This window comes from Motacilla alba, chromosome 5 (genome assembly GCF_015832195.1).
Source record: "Motacilla alba alba isolate MOTALB_02 chromosome 5, Motacilla_alba_V1.0_pri, whole genome shotgun sequence".
Lineage (NCBI taxonomy): Eukaryota > Metazoa > Chordata > Aves > Passeriformes > Motacillidae > Motacilla > Motacilla alba.
Genome location: NC_052020.1, coordinates 44,746,285 through 44,773,460, shown reverse-complemented (window position 1 = coordinate 44,773,460; position 27,176 = coordinate 44,746,285). Strand labels below are relative to the sequence as shown.

At 35.0% G+C, this 27,176-nt stretch overlaps 1 protein-coding gene across 8 annotated transcripts in view; it reads left to right on the top strand.

Annotated features, from left to right (window-relative positions):
- EML5 (EMAP like 5) overlaps positions 1-27,176 on the top strand; it is a 97,332-nt gene that overhangs the window by 29,689 nt on the left and 40,467 nt on the right. For all 8 annotated transcript variants that reach the window (XR_005257001.1, XM_038137185.1, XM_038137186.1 and 5 more), the window contains exons 6-19: positions 4,250-4,385; positions 5,756-5,957; positions 7,047-7,184; positions 7,889-8,145; positions 10,106-10,318; positions 11,224-11,391; positions 12,709-12,815; positions 13,227-13,345; positions 18,932-19,118; positions 20,852-20,957; positions 22,187-22,280; positions 24,102-24,202; positions 25,416-25,618; positions 26,707-26,818. Coding sequence is in view for 7 of the 8 variants with exons in the window: in XM_038137185.1 (XP_037993113.1) it covers positions 4,250-4,385; positions 5,756-5,957; positions 7,047-7,184; positions 7,889-8,145; positions 10,106-10,318; positions 11,224-11,391; positions 12,709-12,815; positions 13,227-13,345; positions 18,932-19,118; positions 20,852-20,957; positions 22,187-22,280; positions 24,102-24,202; positions 25,416-25,618; positions 26,707-26,818 (2,143 nt within the window). In the remaining variant the exon portion in view is untranslated. The remainder of the gene's footprint in view (positions 1-4,249; positions 4,386-5,755; positions 5,958-7,046; positions 7,185-7,888; positions 8,146-10,105; positions 10,319-11,223; positions 11,392-12,708; positions 12,816-13,226; positions 13,346-18,931; positions 19,119-20,851; positions 20,958-22,186; positions 22,281-24,101; positions 24,203-25,415; positions 25,619-26,706; positions 26,819-27,176) is intronic.

Below are 27,176 nucleotides of genomic sequence, written 5' to 3'. Positions count from 1 at the left end.
CCTTTTCTAAAAAAAATAAATTAATAGTTGTCTCATTTGCGTACCAGTGCAAAGAACAGATTATAGAATCTTCCACTTACCTCCTTATATGTTCTAAATTCAAGGTAGTCCATGACTATTAAGATATATACAAGATGTTACTTGGATATTAAAACAAAATTGTATGCTTAGTTAAAAACGGTATGTTTTAAAGATTCTTGTGTGCTATGCTTTTGCCTTGCATGTAAATGTACATAAGATGCTTTCTCAGCAGATGAATAATTAATTTTGAGATAGTCTTTCAGAGGTACACATTAAAGTTGTGTGGATTGATGTCAGAAACTGAGGTTAAATAACAAGCTTGAGGTTAAATAACAGGCACTCTGTTAAAACCATTGCACGCTTATGTCAGTGTGCTGGATACTAATTAAATATAGATGGAAACAATATAATGAACTTAAATGAATGGTTTTAAACTGGTATCATGTACCAACACCATGACCATTAAGTCATGCAGTATTTTCTTCTGCTGCTTAGACTGGTCATTGTTTTCAAAGGAAACTGTCCACTTCTTTTAGCCAATGGGAGGTATATGGACAACAATTTTAATTTTTTATAGTACTATGCACATTTTTAAGCTGTTTTCTGGATGATTTGTTAGACAGGAAGATCACATTTCACAGCAGTGTCTCTCCTCTGTAAACTCACTGACACCCATGTTCAATGTTTGTAATCTCTTTCCTTACTGTGCAGTGTGTTTTGGGAGAGACAATGTCTCAGGGTGAGTGCCCAGGGTGGGTGCTGCTTTACATTTCTGTGTCCCGTAGTGTACCTGGGAGTAAAAAGGGGGCACTGGAGTTGTTTTTGTGTTTGTATGGTGTCTCTGTTCTCCATGTTGCTCAGTAGTAGTCAGTTGCTCCTAAGTTTCCATATGGTCTTCCAGGCTTGGTCCTAATTAGAGCTAGCTGCAGTCATCACGTGTTTTAGGAATTGCTTAGTCAGAGTGGTGGATTTTATACAAACAATTGCATTTAGATAAACTGACACTTGATTTTTGCACGTTGGGGGCAAGATAGGCCCAGCAGCAGTAAAAAACCATAAACTGCTTCAGTATTGGAAACTTCTTGAATTCAAGTAGTGGCTAAGTATTCTTGCAGGAGGAATCATCTTTGTCAAATTCTTCTTTTACTTCTTCAACTTTCAACTATAATTTCTGGTAGATCCGGGCATTTATTTTTTTATTTGCTCTCATTCAACTCTTTTTTTCTGAAATTTGAGGGAGCACAGATATGATACCAGCTGGTTATGTTGGAAAAACTGGAAATATTCAGCATTCTGAGAAAATGTTGCTAGATTTGAGATATTATTTCCAGAATTTTCACGTTCATTAGGAAGTGCAATGAAGAATTTGTAAAAGAATAATGCAGTCTGTATGCCAACCTTCATAAGTTTCAAGATGGAAGTCTTTGGTTGACACCTTTTATTTTCATTCAGAAGCACAGTCTTTGTGGCTCACATTCAATTGGATCTAACAAAGTCAGTGCAATTGTTTGCCTTTCATTACTGCTAGAGGGTTTTTAAACATCAAGAATCAAATTATGTTGATTATGATTTCAGGCTGAAGGATTAAAGGAGCACGCAGACTCCAAAGTTGATTTGCATTAACAATTCTGTCAGTTTTTAAAAGGAAGGATTTAGTGGAGGATTTACTGGCCAGGCTACCCCGCTAAACAATGTCTTTTCCCCTTTAAGTGTGAGCCTAACAATTTTATGAAATGCAGCAAAGCTCAGCTTTTTCCATTAGATACTTACAGTCCCCATTAATGAGGGGCATTTTTATAGTTTTCATCTTGTTCTCTGATTCCAGTGGCACAAAGACTGAAATGAGAGTGTCCTATTGCATTTCAAGAGATTGAGCAGGCACATCTGCCAAATCTCCTTGACAACCACCATGTCCTTTTCAAGATAAGGATATTCTGTGGAATGGGAAACAGATTAATGCTGGATCCACTTGATTTTATCTTCAGAGCATTCCGCCAGCTCCCACATTGCCAAATGTCTGATTATTTTTTTAATACTGACTAATTAAATAATGGATTTTGGAAAGAGTTAATTAGAGAAAGGACAATAATTCTATTATCAAGATTGCATTCCAAAAAGAGCTTTAAAAGACTTAAACTTGGACAGAATTCAGTGTAAGCTACAAAATGAGCTGAAATTCCTCTAGACTTATATTTATTCCATGGCACCTGGAATCATAGAATCACTAAGGCTGGAAAAGGCCTCCAAAATTGGAGTCCAATTGTTAACCTGGCACTGCTGTGTTCACCAGTAAACCCTACCCACAAGTGCCACATTCCACCTGTTTTTGAACAATTCCAGGGATTATCCCTCTGGGACTTTCCTAGGGAGCCTGTTCCAATACCTGGCAACCTTTTTAGAGAAGAAATTTTTGCTAGTATCCAATCTAAACCTCTGGTGCAACTTGAGGCCATTTCCTCTCATCCTGTCACTTGTTTCCTGGAAGAAGAGCCCAACCCTCACCTGGCTACAGCCTCCTATCAGGCAGTTATAGGGAGTGACAAGGTCTCCCCTGAGCCTCCCTTTCTCCAGGCTAAACACCCCCAGCTCCCTCAGCTGCTCCTCACAAGACTTCTGCTCATAGTAGTAAAGGTTAATGCAGTAAAACAGATAGACACACATGGAGAAAAACAAATACAGTTTGTGCTGCATTTTCAAAAACCTCTAAGCTCCTAAAGAAACAGAAGATTTTCAAGATGTTAGAGATAATGAGAGTTAGACTTCTAGTCTGCTTATGACTTAAAAATTCCACAACATTTCTGTTTATACACATAATGCTCCTGAACTTTTGGCTTGTCATAAAAGTCTCTTTCTTGAGAATGGACATGACAGGCCAAAAAATTTGAAGTTCTGTACCCCAAGTCTTTCAGTTTTCATTGTCATTTGACATTCTAGTAGGCTTCTTTTTTTTTTTGTGAAAGCTGAGAGATTTTTTTTTTTTGTAACATGAAAAATTTTATCCTCGTTAGCTGATGATAGAGAAGCAAACACAATCCATATTTCATTATGACCAGTCCATTATGATATTTTTATTAGTTGGAATTTAAGTAGAAAAAGCATATTGGTAGGAGGTAATAGTCATGAGTACCCCAGAATTCTCACAAGCCACATTGTATCCTAGTTTGTTCTGTGAGTGCACAGCTCCTTTTTCCCCCAAAAGCCAATCTCTCCTTTGCAAATTGTTTGATCTTTGCAGTTAATGGGCTTCATTACTGTAAAATCTAGACCCTATCTAAAGAGCTGTTGGAACTTTACTTCTTTACAAAACTGAAACTTCAGACCACTATTTTAGAAGATATGTGTATATAATTGAGTTTCTTTTGGACAGGAGTTAGAGACAGGTTGTTTCTGATGCTCTCTTGTTTATTTTTGTCATAGCTGAATATTACATACTTAAAATAAATATAGAGCAATTTTTTAAACTTCTCATAGGCTTATCAGCTAAAGTTACCCTTTCAGTAGCTTTGCTTACTGAAATGTATGAGTTATTTCTGAACTTAAGGCTAGTGAGTTGTGTAGGTAATGAAAAAAACCCAATAGTGTGCATGCCATTTAGATATGTATCACAATAAATCAAATATAGTAGCTGTGTGGCTATAGTACCTTAATTTTAATACTACATGTATCTTTGCCTATTTGTTATCCTGAAAAAAACATGTATCAAGTGAGTTGAAGAAAATGGGTTAGGTTTTGTTACCTGATGTTTGCCTTTAAAATAAGAATTTATATTAATTTTTCAATGGTGTAGCATGATCATTGTTTTTCTTAAGTTTTATTTCTAAACTTAAATTTTAAATCAGTCTTCCTTGGTTTAAAAAATGAAAAAATCCCAGATGTTTTTGAATTGTTCTATAGCAGCAGGGTACTAGCAACAGAGGCCCTAAACCAAGCCTGATAGAGATAATGGGAAATCTCCATGCTGACATTTATCAGAGTTGGGCCAGGGTCCTAAGGCAAAAGAATATGAAACTAAGCTCTTCCTAGAAGAAGCAGCATCACCATGATGATGATCATCAGAAGGAAAGCATTCTTGCAGCAATTCACCTTCTTTTTATCACTCATTGTTAATTCTGCTTGTTTTGAGTTAGCTTCCAATTCTGACTTTCTCGTATTTGAAGGTTGTATTGGTTGCATACTGGTTTTCTCCACTCTATGTATGTTATTAAAAGTAACTTTCTTCTCTCCTTAGGCAGGAATTTTCAGCATGAATGCGTGTGAAGAGGGGTTTGCCACTGGTGGCAGGGATGGCTGCGTTCGCTTGTGGGACTTAAATTTTAAACCAATTACTGTGATTGATCTCAGGGAAACAGACCAGGGGTATAAAGGTAAAGGGAAGTTTGTTGCTGTCAATATACCAATAAGATAGGAAATTTATCAGTGTTTTGAACAAGAAAAGACTTTAAAACCCAAAGCATTGTTTTATGTACTTTACCATGAACTATTTGCTAGAAACAGAATAGATCATGGCCACTAGTATGAAGGTCACATTTACTTTTACAAACAGTACATATGATGATAATATAGACACGAATTTAATTTTTTTAATGCGTATTATTTCTAGAGCACAGCAGTTTTTAACAAGGAACAGTAATGCTTTAAGAGAACTTGAGGCAGTGAGATCTGCAGTGTAAAACAATGGAGTACAACAATTTAATTTGCTAGTTATCCAAACTTTCATTAAAACTATTTGGATGTTATGTACAGTTTTGTGAAACTTAGAACACTGCCTACTTGTAAATATGACATCAGTTTCAGTTCATGTCATGCTAAAACTTTACACAGAGTGTTTCATATACTGGTGCTGTAATGATTTAGGATAAGAATACAAACATGTACTGAAGCACTAGTGTCACTTACAATATTGCTTTTGTTGCAATTTGGTTTTCTTCACCCCCAGTCACTTTTGTTATTTTCTCATATCTGGCCAAGGATTTGAAAACGCGTTAGAATGTCTGATAGCAATGAGGTACTCAGGGTCAATACATAACTGATATCAAGTGAAGTCTTTGTATGCTGTAATTGACCTGGCATTCTCACCAAGATTGTGAAGTATTGCAGCAAGATGGAACACGTTTCATTTTAAATATGCCCTGCAGTACAGTGGCTCTATTTTAAATTTTAAATTTACTCAGCTGCTGCTTCTCAGTTCTGATGCATGTAGCTGAAAGCTGTTTCATTCAGTTTCATTCTTTCAGACTTGTTCTCACCTCCAGTTGGCTCCTTTACTTCTGAGTAAGAGTCTATAGCAGACTCTTACCATAAACCTTTGGCTTGTCAAATGCCCATGGCAGAGCAAGCAGTTTTTAAAAAAATCTTGTATTGAATAAAATGAGTTTTCTGACTCTTTTCCCTTCACTCTTTTTTTTTTTTTTATTTAATATATTTCTGAGGATCATCTCTGTGACCTGTCCTCTTGCTCGTTTTCTTAATTGCATTTTATGCTACTCCACTGTCTTACCTCTTGATATACTCTATATATATATCCTCCAAGTAGTCATGACAATGTTTATGTTCCAAGGGCAAGTATGCCACTATCTATGAAATAGATAAAAATAATAAAATACATAAATCCAGGAGTAAGAGAAGGGCTATGGATACTTCTTGACATTTTCTTGCTTTTATGGTTTGTCTTTTGCTACTTTACCTTTGTTTTACAAGTTCTGAGGATGTATCTCAGTAACAATCTCTTCTACAGGTCTCTCTGTAAGAAGTGTTTGCTGGAGAGGAGACCATATACTCGTTGGGACACAAGATAGTGAAATTTTTGAAATTGTGGTGCATGAGCGTAATAAGCCTTTCCTGATAATGCAGGGGCACTGTGAAGGAGAGCTGTGGGCTCTGGCTGTCCATCCTACAAAACCCCTGGCCATGACTGGAAGCGATGATCGATCAGTCAGGTTAAACTTTGTTTCTTGGTTAAACTGCGTACAGTTTTAGACAATCAACTCATTTTGTAGGTAACCTAATTGAAATGTATGCATTTTAAAGTTAGTAAAATGTGGCACTGATGTACTCCTACAGTTAAGTTATGCAGGAAATGAGTGCTCTCCAGTAATAAAATACAGTGGAAGTATGTATTTCCCAAAACCCCCCATAAATGCAATTTCAAAACATTTTGTTTGGGCTAATATTGAGCACCCAGAGACAAGTATCCTTTAAGTCTTTCATTTTCAGGAGTTATGTTAAGCATGCACAGCTTGCAGTGAAAAAAACCTGGAATAAAAACTTACACATTTTACTCTTACCACATTTATTTTTCCAAATGCTGCAAATTAACTTTTAATGTGTGAATTTCATCAAACCTAGTCCATGCATTGCAAACAGAATATAAATGCTCAGAAAGCCCACCAAATTAGTCCTTCTTACATGTTCATCTCTATTTTTTTGGGTCAAAAACCACCTTTTCTTTCTTATAAGTTAAATGTGTTAGCATTTTTATTAAAGATCTTAAGTGCAAGACAGTTAAGCAAATCAATAATTAAATTATTAATATTATTACTCTCAAATTCCAGTTATGATTGTAAATAATAGATGTAATCTACCTTGTTATAAAAACTCACATATTTGAATATTATTAGTTATAAGGAGTTATCAATAATGAATTTCTAATAGGAAAAGTTGTTTATTTGTCAAAGTCTTTAATTATTATTTAGTGTTTCTGGCAAAAATGATCAGCAAAATAATGGAATTTTTGCAGGAGTGGTCTAAAAGTATGTATTGTCATGTGTTATATTTTTTTATATTCAGAAAATCAAAATTAATCTCTCCCCACATTTTCTCATTAGAGATATTCCCACCTTTTAAAATACAAAAATATTTCTTGCTGTATGCATAATTCACACTTACATTTTAGATTTTCCTTGTGGAAAATTATTTTAAAATAGGGACACTGCCGTATCCAGCTTTGTGCAGAAATGGAGGGCTTCATCTTATCTGTGACAAAGCTGCACAGCCATTTTACACTAGAAATAATGACTCTGTTTTAGAATCTGGAGTTTAATAGACCATGCTCTGATTGCCCGGTGCAACATGGAGGAGCCCATTCGCTGTGCCGCCGTCAGTACCGATGGAATTCATCTTGCTCTTGGAATGAAGGATGGCTCTTTCACCGTGCTTCGAGTCAGGTATGTTACAAAACTTGAATGTAAATATGTTATTAATATTGTGATCTCTTGTGGCCATGCATGTGGTCACGTGTGTTTTTGTTTTAAATTGTGGAGGGTCTCAGATTTTTTAAATGTGCGCTACGTATGTTCATGTTGTTCTATAACAACCCATTTGAAAAAGTATACTGGTCTATTTGCAGAGGGTGGCAGTGTTCTATGAAATGTTTTGCTTTAGGTTTTATATTTATGAATTATCTTTGAATTACTAAGAAATAAATTTTCATTACTTTGTAAATTGTTTCTATGTGTTGGAATTCTGCTGTCAGCTCATCATGCATACAAAACGAGTACTGCCTTGTGCTGCTGTGATCCCACAGTTTTAAAGGGAAAATGAGATTTGTGTCTCACATCAGTGAAGTTTCCTTCCATGGGTGAATAAAGATCTCATAATCTACTTGATGAAATTTTCTTGTGGACCCAGCTTGAACAGTTTCTTTTATTCACTGTCCTTCAGCCCAGTGAAGCACCTTCTTGTGTCACTTTCCTTTTTTTTTTCCTCCATGAAGCCCTAACCAACTCTAAAAACAGCAGTGTTGTGTTTGCACACAGGATAGTTAGGTTCAATATATAATTTCACAATCTTGTTCCTTTTTTTAGACTGGGAACTTGACAGTGTGATGAGGCTCTTCTCTACTTATGACATGCTTTCTTTCATACTACAGAGATATGACTGAGGTTGTTCATATCAAAGACAGGAAAGAAGCTATTCATGAACTCAAATATTCTCCAGATGGGAATTTCCTAGCTGTTGGCTCCAATGACAGCTCTGTGGATATATATGGTGTTGTTCAGCGATACAAGAAAGTTGGGGAATGTATTGGATCCTTAAGCTTCATCACACATATGGATTGGTCTTCAGACAGTAAATACTTACAAACCAATGATGGCAATGGAAAGAGACTTTTTTACAGAATGCCAGGTAAGATTCTGGGTTGCCTTCATGCTGTTTGTTATTTCTGTTATAAGTAATATAGTGGTTTTGTCAAAAAAAACCAAAAACAAATTCAAAGCATGGGGGTATAGATGAAGGGTTTTGTAAGTTCCTGAGATTATTTGCCACATTTGAGTAAGTACAGTATTTTTCTGGCAAAGTTCCTGAAATACTTTTATCCTTATATGTTTAGTCTTCTTTCCAATGTACATTTTTATACTAGAGATGCTGCCTTAGAATTTATTTTGTTTCTCAAAAATAAATTTTTGCTCCCACTTTTTTTTAGAAGAATTGAAATGCAGCATTTAAACTAAATTTTGCAATAGCTTAACAGCTTTGTTCTTCTAGAGCTTGGATATTAAATAAATTAATATTTTATTGCACTGAATAGTTTTTAAAATGTGTGGAATAATAGGTATGTTGCAGCTCAGAAGAGGCATTTGGTTGTCTAAAACAGCAGATTTCTAAAACAGCAGATTGAGAAATCCAACTTAAAAGAGCTTTTACAGTGAGGAACTTTGTGATAACCCCATTATTACAAGTGTTTTCAAAACAGTTTTCTTGAAAACTTGGCTGAAGTGTCCCACACTCTTGAAATAATTTCTGTTAAGGTAGTTCCCTCTGTAGAGGACATATGCACATAGTGTTATCTTAAAGCTTGAAATTTAAGTAGTCCTTTTTAAAATATGCTAATCGCAGTGTTTATCACAAGGCTTGACTTTTGTCTGTTGTATACACTCTTTACAAAATATTCTGTATTCTTCCCACTTATCTTTGTAGAATTTTTATTTGCAGTAACTGTGTATTATCACCACTTTTTATATTGTCCCTTCATTCTTATACAGATTTATAAAGATTTTTGCATTGCACTGTGCATTATTCACAGATTCTTGGAGCTTTTTATGATTCTCTGCTGAAACATCCCAGTCATTCTATGCACAACTTGGGTTCTGTGCACTGAATGCAACAGAAGATATGTAAGAAAAGATAGTGAGAATTTAATTAGACAGTAACAAACAGACACAGGAGGAGCAATTTGAAGTTGTAAGATAGCTTTCAACCTGGAGTTTCTTCATATGTTAGAATGTGGGATTGTGAAACCTTGTTTATGAAAAGAACTCTATCGAAGTTGTTGGAGTTAGAGGAATCTCGCATACATTTTAAAGTAATGATCAAATTGTGTAACACTTGAAATTCCCCAGTGAATTAAGGAACTTACAGTTGTCTGCCACAAGACCTGCAGGACTTAGTTATGGATATAGACAGTATTGTTAATCATAGTTTGCATGTAATAGTGACTGAAAGGCTGAGAAGTGGATTGCTGTCCTGCTCACCTTCTGCAGGTGTGTGTTCAGTCTGACTCAGAGCTTTCACCTTTGCTTGCACTGTTCCTGCGTTGCTCCAGCCCTTGGCTTCTGGCCTTTCCAGAAGACACAGTCACTATTTAATGGGCCTGTGGTCTGACTCAGTTCCTCAGCTCTTACCTTGTGGGATTGGATCAATCTCATTAGAGATAGAGCAGCAGCGAAATGTAACAAGGATCAAAGGACAAAATAGGTGGTTTTAGTAATTTGCAGTGGCTCTTCAGTTGTTGCTCTAATTAATCCAAGTTTCTACAATCATTCAGCAACATAATTTTTTATGAACTATATCTTAGAATGATTAAATGCATTTTTGATAAACCTTTAAAAATAACAGCCTCAAGCAGATACCAAGAAATAATAAAAACTATAAAGTCCCAAACCTATGATCTTCTGTTAAATAGTCTTGAGAAGACTTCTTACTCATCCTGGTGGTCATAATAGGCAATACTAGATCAGGACCATTTCAGAAGTCAGTTTTTAATTCTGTTGTACTTGGTTTCAATTTTAGAGAGTTTAAAAAAATGTTGCATTCTTTGAAATTGTATGAGTGAATATTGAGAAATGGATCTTTATTTTTTGCTTAGGTGGAAAAGAAGTAACAAACAAGGAGGAATTGAAAGGCATTCAGTGGGCATCATGGACCTGTGTTTCTGGCCTTGAAGTTAATGGAATCTGGCCCAAATATTCCGATATAAATGATATAAATTCTGTGGATGCAAATTTTATTGGTCAAGTTATGGTTACAGCTGATGATTACGGAATAGTAAAGCTCTTTCGATACCCGTGCCTAAGAAAAGGTAGTGCCTTTTGAATTCAATTATGTGCATATTTTTAAATTGTGACTATTCAAGGAAAATGTATTAGAAGACTGGAAGGGGAAATGGTTTTTAATATCACTTTTTCCAGAAAGACTTAAAAAAAATGGGGGAATACCACTCTTTAAAAACAACACCCAAAACATTCATTTGAATACATGAAGGTTGAAAACATATCCTAAGACCTGTCCATGCAGCTGTAGCCAGCATTAAAATTGAATGGTGTGTAGAAGGAAGTTCTTCAAATAGCTCTGAAACAATGAAGCCTTTTTGATCTAAAAAGATTACTTATAATGGAGTGCTGTTAGGAACTTCATTTAAGTAACTCATCCAATGATTGTGTTGTGGTTATGTAGCCATGAAAACATTAACTGGATGTAGCTGTACTACTACTACCAGTTCTACTGCTAAATGTGGGAGGAGATGAATTGTCAGAAGTGCTTAGCACTGACATTGTACATTGGGAACCTGTGATACAAGCATGTATATGGGGGTGTTTTCACAGACTTAAATCCACATGATTTAAATAAATGTATTTTTTTCAAAGTAGAAGTAACAATTTTACTTTGTAAAAAGTAAAATGAAATGATTGCAGTGAAATTTTTTAAGTCTCTGGTACACCTCATACAGCATTATCATATGTCCTCTGTTCTTCTGTTTGACTTGATTAAGTCATTTTGGAACCTAAACTAAAGAATGTATGTTATACACACATTCAAATTTGTGAAAACTACAAAAAGTTGTTGCTATTGATTAAAATACCAGTAGAAATTAGAATATGTTTATTAAACACTACTTTTTCTATGGGTTCTTTAATATGATTTTCTGAGGTGGTTCTGAAACATTTATTTCACAAATATTGAGAGATATTTTTATTCTTGGTTTAGGAGCAAAGTTTAAAAAATATCTTGGTCATTCTGCTCACGTGACAAACGTCAGATGGTCGCACGATCACCAGTGGGTTGTCTCCATCGGGGGAGCTGATCATTCTGTCTTTCAGTGGAAGTTTGTCCCCGACCGCAAGTTGAAGGACACTCTTCATATAGCACCCCAAGGTAAGGAACTACCTGAAAAAACAACAAAAAAAGGGTGGAAGGCAGGGAGGCTAAAAGAGAAGTAAAATTCTTTGGTGATGGTATCAAAATAAGTATTCAAAATTGTCAGTCTGCTCAATTACAGCAGTTGTTGTTCTTTAAACTTTGGAGGTGCCTGAAGCACCTGATAGAGTTGTCAAATACTTGCCCTGTTGTCCTGGTTTGGCATTAATTGATCTTTGGTGAAGATGAAAAAATTTGTGCACCGGCTTTTGGCCAACTGTCAAAGCATCACACCTGGGTGTTCAGGCTAGCAAGGGTATGAAAAACCCTTCATTGCTGTGACTCTTTTGCAAAGAAAAATTTTAAAAGTTCAAACATAGATACGGATTTCTGAAGTCTGTATATGTCACCTTTTACTAAATGGACAACAACTGGATGCTCAGGTATCCCTGGAAAAATACAGTTTTATACTAATTTGTTTATAATTTTGAAGTATTTAGATGATAAATTAAGTATTATAATGGATTATTTAATTTTTTAAAAGCAGAATATAAATATTTAGTATTTGGGAAAAAATGAAGATCATGTTTCCACTAGTGACTAACTAAGCAATTATTCTCATGAGTTTCCCAACATCAAAACAGTTAACTGAGCGCCTCCCTTGGAAATTCCTAAAGGAATTTAGAGAATCCTCTGGGGAAATGAGAATATAGAGTTACAACAAAATAGGCTGTTTTACCATTTAATTGCTCAGATCAGATGAATATATATCAGCGTGGATTTAGCAAACAGGTAAATAAATACAGATGGAGTGCTGAACTTCTCAGTGACAAATGCTCAAGGAAACAATAATAGGCTCTTCCTACACGTCAAACTTTACATGACTAACCTTTTTCTCCACAGTCACAAAAGTTTTTTCCTTTTTCTTCCTATCTATAATTTTTCCGCTTCCCTTAACCTACTTGAAGAATTTTTACTTGCATCAGTGGCTCACTTTAACATAAGTTTCTCTTTGGACCCTTTGTTAATTTTGTGCAAGTCTTAGTTTCTGCTTTATACTTTATTTAATTATTTTCTTTTTCCTTTCCTCCCAACATTAAAGCTCATGAACTTTTTTTATTTAATGAAAACGAACTCATTCCAGCACCCAAAATTATCATATTTATGGCTTATTTCCTATGTAGCAGCAGAATTGTTCCTGTCAATTATTAGCATTTTATGTTGTAGTTAACATAAGCATTGATTATCAAGTCAGAAACTTTAAGCAATTAGTTTAAACTTTCTGGCTTGTAATTTAGGTTGCTTAATTTTTTATTTCTGTTTTCTTGGTGACAGAGAGTCTGGTTGATTCTAATAGTGATGAATCAGATTCAGATCAGTCTGATGTTCCAGAGCTGGACTCTGAAATTGAACAAGAGACACAGATCACCTATCGTCGACAGGTAAAGATTTTAGTTTTAATGGCAGCTGGAAACTTCCTAGGGTTTAAGATGGTCATTTATGAAAACTGTTGAAACCTTAAAACTGGGGAGACTGCATGGGAACTGACCAAAACCTTTAGAATGTTTGTTAGCTGATACATTCAAAAGAACAAGCTTATTAAAATATAATGATTAATTAATAATTACAACTAAGATATTAATTAATATTAACAAAGAGAAAAATTATTGCATGTAATCCTAGAATGCAATTTACAACCAAGCTGCACTATATAGTCACCAGCTACAGTTATTGAAGGGTTTTTTTTCAGTTATGTCAGAATAACATTTTCATGAGTGATAACAGCAGCTGAATTCTCAGAAACATGTTTTTCAAATGAGTCTTTTAATTTTTAAGTATGCTTTTTCCTAAAGGTTTACAAAGAAGATCTACCTCAACTTAAAGAGCAATGCAAAGAAAAAAGAAAAAGTGCAGCTTCGAAGAGACGTGAACGAGCCCCAGGGAACAGCATAAGACTACATTTTGTTCATGGGTATGCAAACTAGCATTCTTTAAAGTCTACAAGCAGACTGCTTGATTTTGTAGATTGGTGTTTAATAATCTGATTAAAGACTTTCATGTCTGTTGCTTTATGATTTACTATTTTTTATTTCTATCTGTAGAAATAAATTTATGCTACATAAATAAAATACTTTGATGCCAGCCTACTAATTCTACACATGAATTCTGAAGTGAATTTGAACTCAAGCTTTAGCTGGTACTCATTGCTTGAATACAAGTGACTAAATAAAGTATTCAGTAATCTCACCTGTACTTTTCAGTATCTGGAAAGCAATAGTTCTCTTTGATTTCGATTTTGATAGCTAGAACAGAAGCTTTGTGTGGTTGAACATGTCTGGGTTCTGGACAAAGTGGTGTTTCTAGCAGTGATTTATTTTTAAAAAACCCTGTTTGTACCTAATCTGAAACAATTTACTTGTTCCTTTCTTAATTTAGGAATTAAATGTAATTCTTAATAGGTCTTGTAAGTGTTAAAAATTAGTTTATTCCTTTTTTGGTATTAATTTGAGTAGCAGAATGATGTTTGGATGCATCTTTGAAATATTACGATTTCATCTTTAGGATTAAGTGAATTAATTCTTCATAAGTGAAGAATTTTTATCAGAAAAAAAGATGTGGTGTTTTAAAGCAAACTGGTACTAGATGTTACTACATTAGAATAATGATCAGAAATATAAATTCTGTTGATATAAAGCAAAACCAATGCCTTTATTCAAGTAAGACGTTGCAAGTCAAGTTTTCCTTTCAGAAGATACCTCTTTTCAGGAATACAGCTTCTTTTCAGATATAACTAAATGCAGGGAGAAGTTACTGATACCGTCTGTCTTTATAATGGCACTTAAACAATTTTAGTTGGGCTCCACATGGAATGCTTAATAAATTAATTGGCTCAGAATAGTAAATATTCAAATCAGCAATTTTGTCTGCAGAAGGCATGTAGTCTGAGTAGTAGCTTTGGAAATAGTGACAACTGGGATGCTTGGTACAGAGCTGGGTTTTTTAATTTCTCTTTTTGGTGCTCCCAAAATCTCAGTGGAAGATTTTTATATCTGTATAGAGAATGCATTAAGGCGGGTAGCTGCTGTATGTGGTCTTTAAAAGTTGGTCTAAGAATAAAACCAAATGATCCTGAAGAAGATGTAGCACAAGCAAGGGCCCTGGATCTTTGGTATTATTGTTATTTCCTTCACAACAGAAGTGAAGCTTGACCAGAATATCCAGGAATGACCAGAAGTAGAATGTCCTGTTGAGTTCTGTCTGGTTACCCTATGGGCATCAAGAAAGCTAATGAAGAATCCATGCTGAACAACAGATTTTTCTCAATGTCCAGGCTGTTAACTTTAAAGTGACCCACATCCAAGTGAGTAATAGGCATATTCTCTGATTCAGGAAGTCTGCTTTGCTTCATCTTTCTTTAGCTGCAATGGAAATGTTTTGGATGTTCCTTGAAAATGTAAGAAGTGGTGCTTTTTTTAAATTAGGGGAATCAGAAGTGCTTTTTCCTTTCTTTGTTTTTGAGCTTGTTGGTGTTGTGTTTTGAATTTGTCAACTGCCGTGAAAGATGAACTTTTAAAAATCTCTTGAGAACCTGTAAGAAATCTCTTAAGCCTCTAGCTTCTTCCTGTTTTGGAAGGTAATAAAATTCAGAGTATGTGAGCCAGCTTCTGACTAACATGGATGAGGAAAGAACTTCTATTAAGAGGTTCAATTGTGTCTTTCTCTAAGAGATCTGATTCAGTCATGATCAGAAACACTTTGTTAGATTGGTTACAAATTTGGCCTCTTTTTGATTATTCCTGTATTTTAATTCTGCCATGTATTTGGCAGGGTGGTGGTTCAGAAACATGAACTGTTCAGAAGAATCTTTTTCTTGGACTTGATGCTTATTATGCTTTCTTTTTGCTGGCAGGAAATAAAGATGCACGTGTAATACTCCTGCCCTGTATTCTCTCAGAGCTGTGCTGTTGATTTCACAAGAACGATTTTTTATATTTTTGAATATTCACATAATCATAGAATTATTTTTCAATATTCAAAGTATTTAAGCACAATCTAGTTTGAATTTCAGGATATTCAATAAACTAACCTTACCATAAGATCAAATTTGGTAGCAGTTTCAAGATGACATGGGAATGCTCTGTAAGGAGAGCCTTATAACATCTTGCATGGATTCCTACAAATACCTGCAAATAGCATCTGAAGGGAATAGCCTATGTGTGGGTCCTCTTGAGAAAACTACTGCTATGCAGAATTTTTTAAAAAAATTAAGTCTCCACCTTTGTACTAAAGACTCTGTTCTCAATCATGTTCATTTTGACATTTGGTTCTTCTCGAGATTTTGGGGGAGGACTGGACTACTTCTGGAAGCTTCCCACATATATTTTGAAGAGCAACATGCAAATTTTGAAACTCTTACAGCATTAGACAAGCAATGGGCATTGGCTCTTTTCCCAGAGAGGACAGTACTTGGGAAGTTGCCTGTTAGCTGGATATAGATGTGTAACTTGCAAATGTGGGTAGGGTTCAGCTTCAGGTTACAGAATTCACAGTGATGTGCCCAAAAGGAAAAGGTTTTAAGTGTATATCTAACTTCCATCACAGTCATTGGAGATTCAGTCAGTAATCAGTGGAGCATGAGGAGTGATTTGGCTCAGGTAAAATGCAAGGCTGATGGCTGCCCAGCTGAGCAGCCCTGCAGGTTCAACTGACTCTGTTGACTACAACAGTGTTGATTAAAAGGTAGGAGTTAATGTATCTAACAAACATGTGAACACCTGTGTTTCCATGTCTTCATCTCAAATTGAATGCAGCCCCTGCTATTCATGACTTGGGTAATGGCAATTTCTTTTGCCTATGTAGCACTTAGGAAGCTAAAATCTTCTGATAGTTACTGTCACACTAACTTGAATCAATCCTGGATAATTAACTATGGCAGAATGCATTCTTATTTTTATTGCGCCTTGTTATATATTATTCAGTAACTACAATACAGAACTTGCTTTCATTATTATTTAAGTTATAGTTGCTAATAAAGATGCCTTGTAAATTTCTTTGGTTTGTTTTCTGCATGTGAATAAATTCTTTCTCTTAATGCTTTTTCAGAGATTAGCTAGTAATCTCAGTTCTAAATTGGTTTAATAGTAGGGAGATGTAGGTATTTTGGAACAGTGTGGAATATTCTTAGGGAGTGATCTTATACAGTGAAATATACTTCTTTTCATTGCTGTTTAACCTAGTCCTATCACTTTCCCTCTGGTACCTTTATTGTCAAGGAGTTGGTAAAGTGGCCCGTGGGAAAGACCAAATGTGTTTAATGTGGTGACAGAGAGTCTTTGTTGGCACTGCTTGATATTTTGGCAAAATATGCTGTGTTTTAATTCTAAACAATTGGTTGGTACTAATTTTTGTAATAGCCAGAGGAAATTAACGAAAATTAACTTCTATCACAAGAAGTTATGAATAATAAGGACGATTTTCCTGCATCCTAGATACATTTTGGATGTTTTGAGTAGTCCTGTGATACATGGCACTAATCTACTCCGTTCCACTAGGTTTAATTTAGGGTATATAAGCAATTGTTATGATGAGCTGGGAAAATTCTGAGTTTCTGGGTTCCATGTAGGAGGACCTGAAACCCTTTTGCTGTCTTCAAACCTTTTACAGGTGACTGCTAAGCTTGCAAGAAATTCCTCAATGTGCAGTATTTCTTTCAGCATGTGTATTTTCACAGATGTTGTTTTTTGTTGTTTGTTTGTTGGTGTTTTTAATATTCTCCTTTAGGGTGAATATTTGGTGTTTTTTTTTAAATTACTTTGTGCTTGCAAAGAAAATCTAGTATGTTTAGCAGAGTACAGTGCAGAGTGAGGCACAGGAAAATGATGTCTGAGCAACAATAGGTTCAGGTATCTTCTTTGGCACTGTGCCTGCCTTTATAACTCCTGCCCCTCACTGAGTGTTGTCATGTACTTATAATGGTGATGTTACACACTGTGATAGGTTAGTTTTGTTTCCTTTCTTCATAGTTTCTGTAGATAATTGTATATTCTATTCCTTAAAACCTAGTGGCTGTACATCTAAGAAGGCTGCAAGCAGACAGCACTCTGGGTTAGGCAGAAATCAGCTTCCAAACATCTGCACGTGCTGCTGCAGGGGAAGGTTATTAGTGAAGGATGCAGGTGGAGGGAGAGCAAAGCAGGATGTATTCTGAGCCTGCAGTTGTATTCTGAGTCTAAGTTGTTGGTCACTTTGAGAAGAGCACGGAGGAGACATAGCTGAGACTCAGGTCAAATGTGAGGAGAGATTTTGCTAGAGACCCTGAAGGGACAGTAACTCAGGAGACACTGAAAAGTCGCTGGACTAGGACCAAATCTGAAGTTACGGATCTGCCTGTGAATACCAATCTAAACAGTGAGTTGAAGGGAGCCTTATTTAAAAGCTTTATTTCTGTGCTATCACAATGTTTGCTGGTGTAAGAACTTCATTTCTCTATTTTTGTGATCTAATGAGACTTCACAGTATGGCAGACAGTACGCAGCTGGGAGGAGAGGCTGGCAGACCCGATGGCTGTGCTGCCATCTGGAGGGACCTGGACAGGTTAGAACTGGGCAGGGAGGAATTTCATGATCTTCCAAAAGTCTGAGATGCAAGTTCATGAAATACAATATTCTTATTCTGGGGAGCAGTGGACCTGGACTATCTGCTGGTCTGTTTAAGAACTTTGTGTGGTGATCTTAGTAATTTTATTCTGATCACATAGAATGACATAAATACAATTGTGGGTAATGCAGGTGAGCCAACTGAAACAGATTATATTCAAATCTGTTCCAAGTATGTGCTCTGTTGTTTTCCAGTTCGTGGTGTTTGGAATATTCATTAAACTGAAGTTGATCAGCTGCCTTACAGATTCATTACCTCGCCAGTGCATATGGTTGCACTGTGTACATAAGGAAAGATGGATGGGATGTAACTTCATGATCGTAGTCACACCTCGGAAGAAATGAGCGTACTGAGATAATGCATACAGACCTTAGTTGGGAATTGGCCTACTCATGCCAGTTCCTGTATCACTATGAAAGGAGGCAGATTTTCCTTCAAAAAAAGAAACTGCTTTATATGAAAAAATACATTTGTTTTCTGCTATCAAGTTTCCAGAAACTATCATGTTTTGCTGCCTGATTTTTGAGCAGAAGGAAATAGCCAAAACTAATACTTTGGACATTTTCTGCTTTACTTAACTACATGTTGCATGCCCAACTTCTCCAAGTGGTCTGAAAAAATTACTAGCTATTACTTTCTCTTCTAAACTAGCTGTCGAAAGGAACAACTAAGTGCCACTTTTAAACTAGTGCTTGTAGTACTGATGTCTGAGTAGTAAATTAGATTGATAAATTGATGTTCCTTTAAGAATGGGAAAGTAGATTCAGAATTTTAAAACCCCAAAACAGTAATTGGTGAGTAACATGAGTTTTACACGCACAAAATTCATCCACATAAGTTTATCTCAGTCTCTGTATACATGTTTATGGCTTTGGTGAACAAACCTCTTTTGTTGACTTAGTTACAGAGGCTACGACTGCCGAAGCAATCTCTTCTACACGCAGACGGGTGAGATCGTGTACCATGTGGCAGCCGTGGGCGTGGTGTACAACCGGCAGCAGAACACACAGCGCTTCTATCTGGGTCACGATGATGACATCCTCTGCCTTGCTATTCATCCCTTAAAGGACTACGTGGCAACAGGCCAGGTGGGATTCATGTGTCTCTGCAATAACAATCTGAAGTTGTTACTACTGAATTTAGGAAGGTCTTGGGGGAAGAGCATCCAGACTACATTTATTCAGATGAAGGACTGCATTTCTGTTACAGATGGAATCATGGTAAAAAAACTGACACTGAAGTGTTTTATACATTTATTTGTATTATGGTAAGAGTGTGTACTCCATAGTTTTTCTGAACATCATTTAAAACTAAGATTAGATTAATATTTTTTATTTGGCATTATGTTGCAACTTCTTCATAACAGGTGGAGGAAATGTGCAGATAAAATACATTTTTTAACATCTGCTTTGTGAAGTTAGCTGTATTAGCATTGCATTCATTTACTATTTTACCGTATTAAGTGAGTAGTTGTTGTTACAGTCTGGCATTCCATTTTAATGCATTATGTTTTTCATTATCACCTATACAAAACTGTGTACTGATTGTGCATAAAACAAAGGGATGTATGTTGCTTAAGTTCATTTTCTAATACTAATAATAGTTAATTTTATCTTTTGCCAGACAGTTATTTTATATAAATTATTTTCGCTTGTGTTTTCAAACAAACAATTTTTCTGGTAAATATTTATACACTAGGATTTGAAAATTTGAGCTGATTTTTCATTGTTTTATATTAATGCATATAATTTTTATAATTTTTGCTCATTATTGTATAATAAATTTGAAAACATATTAACTGAATTAATATAAATAAAATTTTGTTTATTATGCTCTTGATTTCTATAAAAATGTTGAGATTAATGTAACTCTGTAGGTCAGCTAAGAAATTAACCCTAAATATAAGAACTGGGTTGATTTAATTTTGGGGTAGTAGAAGCTATGAATAAAAATGTCCCTGAATTTACAATAACATATGCTATCCGCCCAAAGATACACTCCATTATATAGTGTTTTATACATGCACATTGCATATTGTTGTGTACTCTGTTACATGAGGAAACTAGGTAATGCAGTAATCAAATTCCTCACACCGCCCTGGTTCAGATCTTCCTGATAGTGGATGTTCTGAAAAGCTTTACAAATACTTACTGTAAAGTTTGTGACAAAACCAGAAATAGATCCTGGTTTTTCTGAGCCTTAAATGCAAGAGAGTTTTGTTCTGGTTTTGCAACCTTTTTATTTGTGCATTGTAGTGCAAAACCCTTGGAATAGCAAATAAACTTTTAAGTGCTGACTAATGGTGCTTTTGTACATGGTTGAAAAGAATACGCTATATTCCATTTCTTACCAGGTTTGTTGCCTACACTAGTGCCTTTTTGTGCCACAGGTATCAGTGTATTAGAATCAGCCTTGTAATGACACCAGAGAGCAGCAGAAGTCACCTTGATTTCTGAAACGTAGAGAAGCTGACATACTGGCAATAAAAATAACCTTTTATTTTTAGACAGGGAATGATTGATGAAAAATTGATGGAATAAATATGCTACAGTGCAATCAATGAAGGGCTTTTTTCCTCCCTGCCTCCTACAGGAGGACTTTAGTTAATTGTGATTAATGTGCCTAAGTCAGCTGGGAAATGGTCTTTGGGAAGCAGCAAAAGGAATAATATTCTGCTAGCCAGACAACAGTAATACTAGGAAAATTCTATCACTGTAATTTTTTTTCAAATACTTTTTAAGGTATTCTTAATACTTTTTAAACAACTGTGTAAAATAACTGAGAAATGAATAAAAATGGCTATGAATACGTATACTTTCAGGTTGGTCGAGATTCCTCAATACACATTTGGGATACAGAAACAATAAAGCCACTCTCAGTATTAAAGGGCTATCACCAGTATGGTGTTTGTGCTGTTGATTTTTCAGGTAATAAGTATTTATTTATTTATTTATTTATTTATTTATTTATTTACACTTTTCTGTGTGAAAATACAAGATAATCGGTTCTACTGAGAAACTGGGGGTTCCTTTACATTGCAAATTTTATGTTAAAAATATTCTCCAGTGTTCAATGTCAAATGAGAGACACTGTCATTAGAGAAACCTCCTTTAGAGTCTTGCACATAGGAATGCAAGAACAGCTACTGTCCTGTTTAACAGCTGAGCTGAGCACTTCAGAATTTCTTTTGGTTGTACGAGGCAGGGGCACAGATCTGGAGTGCTGTGTCTGCTTTACAACTGTGTAGAAGATTTTTTGAGCAAATTGATCAGGTGTGCAATTTTTTCTATTTAAATGAAATCCTGGAACCCATGTGGAAAGCACACTGATACATTCAGTAAGTCCAGTCAGGGAGTTCTGGTCAGAAGCACAGGCTCTGTTTCCACCTTAAACTAACATAATACTATCAGTTAAATCCCTTGAGATTTTTACACCCCCTACATTGAATTCCTGTACCAATATTAAATTTCCTCTGCTCCACTAGCTTCTATTAATTCTTTGTTTGGATTTCCTGCATAAAATCTCTGAACTCACAGCGACAATGTGTGATCACAAAAATGAATGGTTTGAGGTTTTTGATGCCTCTTACTTTGGTTTCTCCTTTTTCAAGATATGAATCTCATTTCTCAAATTCTAGCATGGATATATGGCAATTCCAAAAATGGATACATGTGAGAAAGTAATCTTGAAGAGAGCACAAGCAGTTTGTTTATTGAAGGTTAATGTGGAATATGTGTCAAAACTTTTCCAAGACTTCATAGTACTGCTAAGTTTAAGGGCATTTCACAAATTTCATGGTATGACTTCAGTGCTTTCCTGTTCAGAAATGAACAGAGATTTTCAGAAGTGAACATAAAATTTTCACAAGAACAACCTGTAGTGAACGTTTTTGTGCAACTATGTCAGCAGCTAACAGAACAAGGGATTTAATATGAACAGAGAGCATCTAAGTTCAAATTTGAGACAGGGTAATTTAAAGTGCTACACTTCATCCAAGTTTAAAAGAAAACAGATGAAAAAACATGCCTCTAAAAGCATCATATGCTTGTTTTTAAATTCTTACTATATTTGTGAAGTTATAATATTTTAATATGGTTTCTTATTATTGCAACATAGTTATCTATCTACTCTCTTAATAATAAATTTATTATTCTAGCGGATGGGAAACGATTGGCTTCTGTTGGAATAGATGATAATCACACTATTGTACTCTGGGATTGGAAGAAAGGAGAAAAGCTTTCAGCAGTGAGGTAGGAATTTAACTATGTTTTAAAATCTGTATCTAGATTTACTGTCAAATTTCAGTAAGAAAAATATATTTATTAAAAAAATAAGAGTTCTGTAATAAATTAGCATTTCTGTTACATAAATGATGCAGGCAATAATGTTTATGTAATATTAAAACTTTTTGTGGAAGAAGTAAATCAAGGTCTGATAGTCAACAAGAACTATTACAGTGACTGCTCAACTGGTGAAGGAAGATGGCATAGAAGACGTTGCTGTGTTCTGAAATATTTTCTTTGGAACTCTATGTCTTGTGTTTGCCTTCTTAAAGATGGTGATATATGGTATGTTCAGATCTATTTCATCAGAGGTCACATCTTTCTTGGAATAGTCATTTACAGTTGTTTTGCAGAGTTCTTTTTTCTTCAGGGTTCTTTCCTTTTCCTTTCTGAGTCCTGACCAGCCTAATCTAACTTTGAAGTCAGCTCTGCTTTGAGCAGAAAATCAGTCTAAGTAACATCCAAAGGTTAAATATTTCAAAAGTTTCTTTGTGTCTGCACAGATTATTTAATATATGTTTAATAAATTGTTTTAATCTACAAGATAGAATCCTATTTCTAATTTTGTGTACTGTTATTTAAACCTTTTACTATATTTTTTCCCTAAGGATCTATTGCTTTAAATAGAGCAGTAGTGTGAGTGGGTTTTGTCCCATTCTGTCTGGATTCAGTGCTTATACTCTAAAAATTTTTCTAGGTAGATTATAAAAAGATTTATTACTCTCTGCAGTACAGTTTAAAAAGTGTCAGCTTCCCTTTCATCCATTATTGCTTTTTAATTTAATTGACTCTCATTTTATTTTTAAACATATGTTGAATTTCATATCCACTAAAGAAAGAAGATTCTGAATAGATGATGTACATAAAGAAGGGTACTCTGTTCCCTTGTCAAAAGCCCAGGCAGCTTGGCTTCTCTGGAGACATTTGTCTGCCTTTCACCTAATTTTTTTTTTCATTTCTTCCACCCACACAAAAGGATTGATTAGAATTTTTGAGAGCAGCATCTGTACTTTAAAGATGACTGTGAGTTCGGAAAGAAAGTTTCATGCATTCAGCCAGTAGTTCATCTAGTGGTCTGAAAGGAAATAAAAAATTATTGCCACTTTTGCACCAGGAGCAAAAATTAGGGACTGGGGCCTCTTCTGCATTTTAAGTAAAGAAAAACAATCTATAAACCTTGCTTTGCATAGATGGCAAACATAGTTGAAAGCTGTTTTTCAAACTGTAGGACTGAAGCAAAGGATTAGTTTTATAGAAGCATAGTAAGAAATGTAAATTTCAAGGGGTTTTAATGTTTTTAGAACCAACTTTAATTTCCATCAAAGATGTAATAGCAGCATAAATTTTTTTTTAACAGAACCAGAAAAATCAGCTAAATGGTGAATGACAATGGCAGTTTGTTTTCAAGATAAGCAAACCTAAAACAAGATTTTTGACTTTACTCCTTTAAGTGTCATTATGAGCTCTCAAAGATCTAAATGCCATATACCCAAACTTAATGCAAATACATTTTCTTTTGCAAAGAAAATGCCTCCTTGTGCCTCTTTAAAGTAACATACTTACTCACCTGCCTTGGAAACTGAAAAGCAATGAAAAGAGAACAGGACTCAGTATGTTTCTTCTTTAGTTTTCTACTTCCTCGTTATAAACTATTAGTAATGATCTGAAAGTAAATGTTAGCAAGATAGAGCAGGTATACATAAAAATCAAACAAAAAACCCCTCCCAACCCTATTTGAAAATATGAAGAGTTACACTTGTATTTAAATGATTTTACTTTGCGTTTCAGGGGAAGCAAAGATAAGATTTTTGTTGTTAAGATTAATCCTTACATGCCTGATAAATTGATTACAGTTGGAATTAAACACATGAAATTCTGGCGGAGAGCAGGTAAGAACACTCTTCAGAATTAGAGCATATGCTGTTACTGACAGTATAAATATTGCATCTCATACTGTATGTTTTGTGCATGAAAGGAAATGTTTTATTTGTCTATCTTTTAGTTAGTGCTGCCCTAGCAGTAATCATGTTAATTGGTACTATGGCAGTAGTGGAAATTCTTTTTAAGATCAATCTGCCATGGAGCTAGAGCTGCATAAGAAGAAAAGACTCTGCATTTTCTACTGTCTGTTTTTATATCTAGTAATAATATGAAAATTTTACAGTGCTGCTCTAAAATCATAGAACAGTTTTTGGAAGAAGAATCTTTACAGCACATACACTGTAAAAAGGTATAAATAATATTAAGTATAAATAATATTAAAGTTATAAAAAATTCACGTACAAAATTCTGACAAAGTACTTGAAGAGGACACATCTGCCAGTTGAGAGCTCTTTGTCTAGACATCTCTATTGATCTTGAGAATTAAAAAAGAAAGGTTAATTCTGCTTGAGAAATTTTGAACAGTGAAAAACCCATTTCCTGATACTTGTGGGAATGTGATTGTTTCACACCTCAATTCATATATAAAGACACGTGCTACAGAAGACTAGCTTATCTGCTAAGAATTATTCTAATTATTCATGCAGAATTTATGTACTTGCACTCACATGAGTCCTGATAAAGATTAATTGTGTAGAGAAAACTGTATGATGAAATAATTAAACTGTTTTTCTCAGTTCTAGCTCCAACAGAAATTAACCAAGATGGCCTGAGAGCAAAGTGTTGATGTCTATGTAAATTATTAATTTTCAAAATTGAGCTTGCTATCTATATAAAGAAAAAAGTGTCTCAGAATATTTACTAAAAGAGCCACAATGAAGTTTTCAAAAAGAAATCTTAACTATGATAAAAGCTTGGAGATTATTATTTTGAAGAAAAAAAAGTAGCTAAGTTAAAAGTAAGGTTGGGTCTTTTGGGTTTTGGTTTTTTGTTTGTTTGGTTTTGGGGGTTTTTTTTGTTTGTTTGTTTGATTTTGGTTTTCATTGCAGTGACAATTGACAAGTAATAAAATTTGTTTTGTGAGATCCCTTCTCAAACTCATTTTTTTTGGGAGCATGAATGGACTAAAAGAAAAGGACTTGTTGCTCTGGGAATGGTTATATAGTTCTGGTGCTATAGTTCCAAGCAGATGTCTAATGACTTGTTTTTGGTCTGAACCAGGAGGAGGACTAATTGGGAGAAAAGGCTGCATAGGTGCGTTGGGAAGAACTGACACAATGATGTGTGCAGTGTATGGCTGGACAGAAGAGATGGCGTTCTCTGGAACCTCCACGGGGGATGTGTGTATTTGGAGAGATGTGTTTCTCATAAAAACTGTCAAAGCACATGATGGTCCTGTGTTCAGCATGCACGCATTGGAAAAAGTAAATAAACTGCTCATTGCTTTTTTTATGTCTGGACAAAAAAGTCTATGATAAAGCTAAACCTTTCCCAGACCCAGGAATCCATGTCCTTCTTTTCATTACAGAAAAGCCTTGTGTGGTCCAGATTCAAAATAGTGTTTTATGCATTAGTGCAAAATAGTGTTTATGCAGTCTCTTATTCTTCTTATGTAGCATGCTGTTTCTCAAACCCTTGTGGTCAGTGACATCTTATTCAGTAATTTTCATAACCTCTTACTAAGGAAATAACAGGAATTGATTTAAGCATCAGTATGTTCAATGGAATATGTGAGCTTATGAGAGAGGAAGATCATACTTGTACTATTTTGTAGTGTAATTACTGTCTACCAATAGATAAATTCCATCTGTAAATCATTAAGTACTTTCTCCAGATTCTTGGCTTCTTTTTAGCCCAAGAAAGCTTTTAAGCATGTGCTTAAATATGGATGAGTGTTCCAGTTAGATTACTTTTGTCTTTAATGTTATGTGTATGTTGGTGTTTTGCTGTGTTAGATCAAGTCACTCCACCTCCCAATATTTGCATTTCAGTAGCTTTGGACAACATGTGTTATTCACACCACAAGAACTGAGTGCTCCAAAGGAGAGAACTAATGATTTCAGTATTAACCATACCTGCTGCTTCTTTAAATACCTGTATATAATTTTTAAAGACAGAATGGCACATTGATTTCAAAAATATAAGTACTAATCAAATTTTTGCAGTACTAAGTCTTGTTTTGAGTAATGAGAAGAAATGCCAAAGGAATATGGAGGCTAAATATCAAGGAAAAACTATAATATGTTGGTTCTTGTTTTTCTAGAATGGTAGAAGCAGACAGGTTAGAACTTCTACATCCAGCCCGTGTACATGCACTGTACAGAACTATGCTGCCTTCATCAGGAGGAGAAATCACTCATTCCGTTGCTCCTGTTCTTTTCATCTCTAGCATCTGTAGCTCTGTGCATTAGTGTTGTATATAGTCCATTTCCAGTATTGGCAGAAATCACTGAAAAAATAAGGAAAGATAATAATCAAGTATAACTAGTGATCTTTATTTCTTTTCCCCCAGGGATTTGTCACTGGAGGAAAGGACGGGGTGGTAGCTCTCTGGGATGATACCTTTGAACGTTGTCTCAAAACCTATGCCATCAAAAGGGCTGCTCTGGCTCCTGGATCCAAAGGTAACGCAGACTTTATCCTATGTTTAGTTCTATTTTTAAAGCACTTTCTTTAGAAATCTTTGTGACATTGCTTTCCACATTAAGAGGGAATCCACATTTGACATAATGAATACCAAAATAAATTTTTTTAAGCTTTATTGATTCTAAATAAGTATTTTTTCTGTTGGGACTAAAGTTGTGTGTTGTAGAGTCTGTTTGCACATTTGATGGGCGCAGGTCATAATATTTAGTTTACTATTAGCCTAAATTAATTGATACAGCTGTAAGTTTCTTATCATCCTGGTGTTTCTTGCTTTGTTTTGTTTTTATTAAAGTGGTAAGCAAAAAGCCTCTTTTATTTCTGATCATGAAGTATCTT